At 32.2% G+C, this 8,283-nt stretch overlaps 4 protein-coding genes across 4 annotated transcripts in view; 2 read left to right on the top strand and 2 right to left on the bottom strand.

Moving 5' to 3' along the window:
* The window catches only part of LOC106106413 (WD repeat-containing and planar cell polarity effector protein fritz), a 7,666-nt gene extending 5,830 nt beyond the window's left edge, over positions 1 to 1,836 (top strand). The window contains exons 9-11 of the mRNA XM_013286992.1: positions 5 to 488; positions 866 to 1,082; positions 1,617 to 1,836. Coding sequence (XP_013142446.1) covers positions 5 to 488; positions 866 to 1,082; positions 1,617 to 1,672 — 757 coding nt within the window. The 3' untranslated portion in view covers positions 1,673 to 1,836. The remainder of the gene's footprint in view (positions 1 to 4; positions 489 to 865; positions 1,083 to 1,616) is intronic.
* Positions 1,837 to 2,925: 1,089 nt separating this feature from the next.
* On the bottom strand, positions 2,926 to 3,970 carry LOC106106485 (ubiquitin-60S ribosomal protein L40). Its single transcript, XM_013287066.1, has 3 exons — positions 3,880 to 3,970; positions 3,401 to 3,633; positions 2,926 to 3,168 (listed from the first exon to the last, which is right to left on the bottom strand). Exons 2-3 carry the CDS (start codon positions 3,624 to 3,626, stop codon positions 3,005 to 3,007), a joined length of 390 nt encoding a protein of 129 aa, XP_013142520.1. The 5' UTR covers positions 3,627 to 3,633; positions 3,880 to 3,970; the 3' UTR covers positions 2,926 to 3,004.
* Positions 3,971 to 4,186: 216 nt separating this feature from the next.
* Positions 4,187 to 5,476, top strand: LOC106106514. Its single transcript, XM_013287109.1, has 3 exons — positions 4,187 to 4,359; positions 4,439 to 4,612; positions 5,243 to 5,476. Exons 1-3 carry the CDS (start codon positions 4,285 to 4,287, stop codon positions 5,381 to 5,383), a joined length of 390 nt encoding a protein of 129 aa, XP_013142563.1. The 5' UTR covers positions 4,187 to 4,284; the 3' UTR covers positions 5,384 to 5,476.
* LOC106106412 (synaptojanin-1) overlaps positions 5,431 to 8,283 on the bottom strand; it is a 6,123-nt gene continuing 3,270 nt past the window's right edge. The window contains exon 2 of the mRNA XM_013286990.1: positions 5,431 to 5,450. Coding sequence (XP_013142444.1) covers positions 5,431 to 5,450 — 20 coding nt within the window. The remainder of the gene's footprint in view (positions 5,451 to 8,283) is intronic.

Here is an 8,283-nt window from a genome sequence, read left to right as displayed (position 1 = left end):
AACCCTCACAGCCCACCATACTACCCGTACCCATAACACAGAACGAGCCGACATCCACACACAGCATCAGACCTAACCTACATCAATATCTAGAAAGAGACAACACTATATGGAACACAGAATTACGAGACGACACATGTCTTGATAGAAAAATGTACGAAGAACAATTCAAACCGATCAAAAACCAAACAGTGAAGTGGCAAAGTGTAGACACGTTGATGAATTATAGGAAACCTATAAGCAACTCCGATATACAAAGATCTCACATATTTGATGCAATACCAAGAGTACAAGACGACAAGATTCACTTCAAACATGTTTATCAAACTGATCTGAGAGAAGCGATACCAACTACATATAGATATCAGAGTAATATCAGCACAAATGCTAACGGAAGATTGTACAGACATGACAGTACTTGGTCGGGGAAACCACTCGAGAAGAATAAAGTTAAATTTTCTGATACTGTCACTGTTGCAGTTGTATCGGTAAGTTTTGATCGCTATTTTTTATAAATGTTTTAGATATATTAAGTACTAGTATTACTGTTCTATTTAGTAATTTACAGCATGCACATAGATAGGTGAATAAACACTAACCTATGCTGAAATGTCATTTTTTTCCTACTATTAGCTTGCTCACCAACTATGTTAGTTTAAATACAAGATGGCTACCATTTTCCTTTTTGCTATGGAGACCATCTTGAATTTAACATTGAATTCTATACGGCAAACACATTTGAAACCCATATTGGAGTTGTTGTACCCAAATACTTCATGATGTGAAGGCTGCCCTTATGATTTATTAAAGTACAGCATATTTAATCCCCATAATTTTTAATGCAATGTTACTTGTTTTCCCTTAGGAACCTCCATCATCACCGGACACCGCACACGAGTTAGCAGATAGTCTACCTCTGTGCGCACCCCACAAGTACCTAGCGGCCTTCGCCCCCGCGCCCGTAGTACCGAAGCCCCCACCAAAGCTTCCTACAAATAAGTTAACAATCAGCAAGGTGCCAACAATCGCCAAGTCAATCGCCACGAGCCCCATATCGCCATCGCCGACGCAATCGCCAGCCGGTACTACGCTCGACTACGTGGAAGTGTGACGCATGCCAATGCCACTAATGTGTGTTAACATTTTGCACAAATATGCATGCATCACAATTAACTTCTATATGTCTTATATATTCCAAATTAAGCCCTAAATATGAGTAGAAACAGATGTCGGTTTTCAGTTTTTTCTTTTTTTAGTTCAAGGCTTAATTTGGCATATGTTAATGCATGGAATACAGGGTGAATGAAGAAATAGCACAGTGAAAAAGTTTGTTTATTTGATACTTGATTTGGCTGTGATGGTATGTTAACACATAATCTCAAAGGGCAGTCAAAAAACCCAGTTAAAATTGTGAGTTTCTTTTGTTTAAAATAGCCGCATTGCATTGCAGAGTTTATATTGTATAATATATAGTTCTCTTGCACCTTTATTAAAAAAAAAAATTGTGCATGATGATTTGCATGACCTTTACATGAGTGTCTATATATATTCCTTTTTTTATGTATATTTTATGTACATTTATAACTGATTTGTAATATTCACAATCTTATTTTCAGAGAATCCTGTTCCACAACCGCCTAAAATTAAAGTGGTCCATTTTGGAATGGTTTAATGCAATTTTAAATTTGTAAAAGTTTAAAAGTCCGTCCATTAGCTTAGTTTTATGTCGCTTTTATAAGACTACCTCAACTTAAGCATATTGTAAAACATACTGCTTTTTATATACGTTGAATATATTTTTATATTTTCTTTTTAAATAAATGATGTGATAACTTCTTTTAGCTTTAATTTTTTTAATACCTTTTAACAAGGCAATGCTAACTTGATGTCCACAGTTATAATACAAAATGTTAGGCTTATAAAATGAAATATTATTACTTTTAATTACTTTATGCTTTGAAATAATAACGGAACATAGAGGGACTATATAAAAAACTAACAAAGTGAAATGGGGATCTTAAAAGAACCTTGGCTCTCCTTTGTTAGTCTCTTCCCAGACCATAGTTTCTTTTTCACTCCATTTATCCAGTGATCCAGGGTTGCTTGTTAATCATCAGCCAGTGCACTGGTTGGCTGGCTGCACCAATATACATAGGTAATTAAAAATATAGGCTGTCTAAATAAGGGTGATTAGTTTAATTTAGTAGGGATGGGTTGTGAAATTAGGCATGAATCTTTTCGATTTTCGATTTTTACTCTCGTAAAAGTTGGAATTGATAGAATTATAGTTATACCTTATGGACCATACCTATCGATACAAAATAAAAAAAAAACACTGTTTTCTCAAATCAATAATGACCTACTACTGAACCAATACCCAAAAATGAGTTAATAAATATTTTTACTACTACAGTTGTACTTAAACAAATTGGATTTAGTTATTATTGTTAACGCTATATTGTCTACAGTATATTCATTACTAGAATTGTCCTCTAGTTAATAAGTAAAAAATAATTTTAGTTAAATTCTATAAATTTTATTTAAACCGAATAATGATAGTTCATAGTTATTCACTATGCGTGTTTGTTCTTCACTACAATACCCATCGATTAAATATGGCATTTGCCTTCTAATTAATTTGATCCTCAATATGCGTCATTATCAAATTAAACAATCTTATTTAGGCAAACTAAAATATTCCAAAGCAAAGCAAAATTTATGACATGCAATTATTGGTGATGATATGCATTAATGCAGTGATATGATTATACATGATATGGCCAAGGTGTTTGAAATCTTCCTTTCCTACAAAGTGATGAAGTGTGTCTTAGGAACTGAACCAAACCAATTAAATTATGATGAAACTTAGGATTATTCCATGAATTTTGTAAATATGTTAAGGAATTAAATGAATGAAACAAAAAATTGGTTATCACTTCTTTATTCTTTCAAGTGTTTACATTTTAAAAATTGCCATTTTTTTGGTGAAATGAAAATGAAATGCTTAATCCTTGATCTTCTTCTTGGGGCGGAGGTTGTTAGTGTGGCCACACTTGGTCTTGCGGCAGTTGGTAGCACGAGGGTGAAGACGGGCATAGCACTTGCGGCAGATCATCTTGTCACAGTTGTATTTCATGGCCAAAATACGGAGAGATGGCTCAATGGTACCTAAAAAATAATATTTATAATTGTAAAAGACACAGTTACAGTTTTATGGAATACTGGGTGTCACCTTCTAATGCATGAAATTAAAACTTATGTGCTAACCCAGAATATTCTGTCACAAATTACCAAACATCCATTTCATCATAACATCTCCACTTTTGAATTTATGATATTAGTAAAATAAGTAAACTATGTTGAATCAAAAACTATAGTAGTGGTGTAACAGTATCATTACCTCCTCGCAGCCTCAACACCAAGTGAAGTGTTGATTCCTTCTGGATGTTGTAGTCGGACAATGTACGTCCATCTTCTAACTGTTTGCCGGCGAAGATCAACCTTTGCTGATCTGGGGGAATGCCCTCTTTGTCTTGAATTTTCGCTTTTACATTTTCAATAGTGTCAGAGGCTTCAACCTCTAACGTTATGGTTTTACCCGTGAGGGTTTTTACGAAGATCTGCATTGTTGAACTGTAATAAACATAAACACACACTTAAATTTTTGTATATTTTTGTTGGCAAATGATAAAATGAAAAGAACAAAAGCCAATCTCAGAAGTCAAGTTGACACGCCACGCGGAAGTTTAAATTTGGAATATTTTATTCGAATTTTATGTCACACGGTCATGGCTTATAACATAACCATTATTAGAACTAGAAAAGATTTTGCTTAGTTATACCTCTAGCAAACTTAGAAATTGAATTTTCTCCACTAACCTTTAGAAAATGTGCTTGTAAGAACTGTCACACACGCGAAAAGACAAATTAAAGAAGGCATGACAGATAATAAAATTATTGCCCGAGTTTGTTATCTGTATCATAGAGTAGTTCAGTTGTTTATATGTGAGATTTCGTTAATTTCATTAAAATAAAAAGGTATCTAAGTACATAATTGATATACTCATTAAAAAGACAACAAATCGCCATTCCTGCCTAATTAAAGTCTTTACATTTATTTTTTTAACAATGAAAACAAATTTTATGGGCTTTCACAAAGTGATATTTAAATAGGTTTCAGAACGCAACCTAAGTCTTCAACTTCGGTTCGATAAGTACTTGTTTCGTAACAGGGCAAGATTTTCAGGAGCTGTTCTGTAATAAACGTGAGAACGAATTAAGAAGATGTATCACCAACTCAGCAAAGTTACCGGCAGGCTGGTCTCTGCGACCCATTTACAGAGTCCACTGTTTCCAGTTGTAAGTATTAGTGTATAGAAGTTTTGATAGCCTTTCATGACTTCAGAATTCATATTTAAAGTGTACCTTAATTCTACAGGCACCCATCGCCTTGCAACGAGTGGAAGTACCGCAAATCCAATACAACACGTCTCATATGTCCACTGTGACTGAGGCCTGCGCGGCTCCTAGTTCTCAGAAACTCATCCCTGGAACCAACGTTCCCTATGCTCCTGTCCCTGAGTCGATCAAGAGGAAACAAGAACTTTTCCAGGTAATATATGTGTGATTATTGGAATTTAATTTGTCCTTTTGTATAAATACCTCTCCGATTAAAAGGTTTAGTGTGAATAGCTTTCATTTTTTTTTGAGTGATTTGTCACTGTTGCCTTGAAGAGGAATTTATAGCTCCACCTGGCTTGAGGTGGCCGAATGCGGATGGCGCTCAGTCTAAACCTTGTTTATGAGTAACTAAGCTCGAGGGCTCCTCGGGAGCTTCGGCTCGGACCATTACTTTGTTATTATTACTGGATTGGGAGTGAATAGCTTGTATTCTGTCTATGTATAGGGCTTTATCTGTAACTTTTAATTTCTCCAATCTTATGTCAATTATAAACAGCATCATTAAAATTGAATTTACCTACCTAAAAATGAGTCACATTGTTAATTGCATTCTATGTTAAATACATTTTTTTAACTTAGAGTGACTTACTGTATTATTTTTTAATTTCTTTCTTTAATTCCTAGTTTTTAAAAGAAATTTAGTTCATATACATCATCCTTCTTCTTAAAGTGCCTCTCCGACTAGCGAAGGTTGGCGGTCAGTTCTCCACATCATCATCATCCTTAGCCTTTCTCAAAAAAATAAATTGGTCTTCAGAAACAATAATATTTTAATTTTCAGAAACACAATGATGTCCCAGTGTTCCTGAAAGGTGGTCCATTTGACGGTATCCTGTACCGCTTTACGATGGCCCTGTGCATTCTCGGCTTGGGCGGTATTGCACACACTGTCTACAAACATGCAGTCCCCAAGAAGAACTAAATGTTTCTTGCATTATTATAATTTAAATGTTAGATGCAATCATTGTGTTATAGTGTTTCCTTGTAAGCTGGAATAAAGAATTTAACCTTAAAATCCAGTCTTTTCATTGGGTTTATTAAAATGACAAAGAGCAAAATCAAATGCATCTTATTGTTTTTATAAGATTCAAATAGGAACAAATAAAGTTGCAATGTGATTATGCAGTTAGAAAAATAAGTTTTCGCAAAGTTTTGCAGACATCTATGCACAAACTGCTTCCCAACTACGAGAGGAATGTAAAATCTAAAATCTATATAAAAACTACCTAGCATTAGTTAACTTAATGATAGCTGTCCTTCCTAGATGTAACCAAGATCATCGGGTGGCGAGGTCTTCAGTGCGTTACGTGTTTACCATTCCAGAAAAAAAACCTATTTTTTTTTCTGTAATTTAAAATGTTTTTTCTTTCTTTATATGCTTATAAGAATACTAGGTACCAGTATAGTATTGTATTATCTGTGGTAATATGGAAATAGGAAATAAAACAACGTTAATGTTTTTTAAACATTCTATTCAAATTCAAGTTTCTGAAATTAAAACTGGCCATACATTTATTTCGCCGCACTATCGAACTCTTCAACACTTCGCACGCCATTTAAGTATTTTTAGGTACATGAGACATTTCGACAACTGTTAATTATATAAATAGGAAAGCAATACTAACATTGTTTTATAAAATTGCTATTTAGCTAACAACGTTCAAAGACTTGCAAAAACATGTCTACTATGAATAAAGCACTAAAGACTAAATTGCATGATAACGCATTATTTGCCAACCCTTCTTACATTACGAACACTTCTCGTGTTTTAAACAATTTATCTTAAATATGAATAAACACGACTATTTCATAGTGAAAATGTTTATCCGCAAATAATAATACAAAAGTCAAAAATCATTTTTACAATATTTTGATCGCAGTTTTAAGGAAAAATAAATTATTTAAAAAAACAACTAAAATAGTGCATCAGGTACCTTACGCTACAAATAATAAAGGTATAAAAATAAAAAAGGCTATTAAATAGGAACAAATATTAGAATAAAATCTTACAAAGTAAGATAATTAAGTGAACTAATGTAAAAAAGCCCTTACAACTTTACTCTTGTGGAAAAAAGATATAGCGATATACATCTGCACAGAAAGCTAAACAACAAAATTGGAATTAACATCTAACAAATAATGCATATAACAGTTAATTATTAATTGCAGGAAAATATTAATATCGATAGTTTTTAATAAATCTAATCGTTGTTATTTATTAACCCTACGGCATTTAGAAACATATTTTAAAATTTATATTTCATCTCACCAAATCACAATTAATTATACTAACAATTAAAAACAATATTTCAAGTTTTAAAATATTTGAAATGTTGTCAACATTACATATAGATTTTATATATTTTAAGAAAAAAAAAATGTTAATTTCGGCTAGAGATTCCCCTGAACAAGATTGATTAAAGAAATGCTTATACACAGCCATACATAAACTTAACAAATAGACAAAAAAAAGGATGGAAAAGTAACAAATACTTGCTTTAAATGAAAAAAATAACCAGCTAGAATAAATTACAGACAGAAAATAAATAATTAATTTTATTATAGTTATTTTTTATCCTTGCTTCTAATTCAACTAGAAATTAAGCAGAAAAGCTTATTATACCCTATTTCTATTTTTCTCAAGTTAACATGAATTTATTTCAAATATTTCTCCAAATTTCTAAATTTAATTAATCTCAATGAGGCATAACTAACAAAAACTATTTAAAAACATTGAATTTCACTCAATACTCAAATTAAATATTAAACCAGTCTTATAATAAATTCAACTTTTAATAAATTTATGAATAAATTTATCTACAAATTAATTTTAATTTTAGAATTTTGCTTCATGTTATAATTGGTTATAACAATTATACATTTTTTAGAGTTTTAGAGTTTATTACTTCAAGTTTTACATATTTTTAGTGACTATTTACTTTCAAAACATTTGTAAAATAAACTGTTTGTCCCATTCTGTTTAAAAACATGTGATACGATTTATTATTTTACATATGTTTGGGCAATTGAAATTCACGAGTATTGCAACAACCAAACCTAACTGTATGATATTGTATTATATTAGACATGTGCTAAAAGATTAACAATGTTTATCTATTGATATTTAATACACTGATTATTAAGGATCACAATGTCACATTTACATTCTTATCAGCTTATAATATTGGCCAATTAAATAAATATAACAGACATACAGTTTGTTATTGAGGATTTTTTATTTTGCCTATGAATGATTATTACAAAGCAATTTAGAATATTATATTTTTAAAGATTCATATTCAGTTAAGAAATACAAAGTTAGTATTTTTTATGTTCTCCTCATGTTTTCAAATCAACATTGTATAAGAGGAAAAACATTTAGAACATTTGATAACATGAACAAAGATTTACATTGGTGCAAATCTATACATCTACAAACCAATAACAAAACCAACAAGTTATTATATTTTATACTTTTAAATCTAATTTAACTACCCTATATTGATATAATTTATAAGGTTTTTATAAACATTCTACACACAGCTTGTAATACATTTTGCCAATTATACAATACATATAGTAAAATGCATTTGGATACAACTATGGAATTTACGTAACGACAGTTTACGTACGAAGTTTATGTAACAGGTCGCGGGCGAGCAGGTAACGGAGGCGGTGCACCTTGGCGCGCAGGTACAGGAGGTGGAGGACCCATGGGAGGTGCAGCGCTCGTAGGAGGAGGGGTAGAGCTTATCGGTGGAGGAGGGGGAGCACACGACGGAGGAGGAACACTTTCAGGAGGTGGAGACGCTATTGGTGGCT

Source organism: Papilio polytes, unplaced genomic scaffold (genome assembly GCF_000836215.1).
Source record: "Papilio polytes unplaced genomic scaffold, Ppol_1.0 DF822178.1, whole genome shotgun sequence".
In the NCBI taxonomy this organism is placed as follows: domain Eukaryota; kingdom Metazoa; phylum Arthropoda; class Insecta; order Lepidoptera; family Papilionidae; genus Papilio; species Papilio polytes.
Note: the sequence above shows the minus strand (reverse complement) of the source record. Positions and strands in the feature narration are given on the sequence as shown.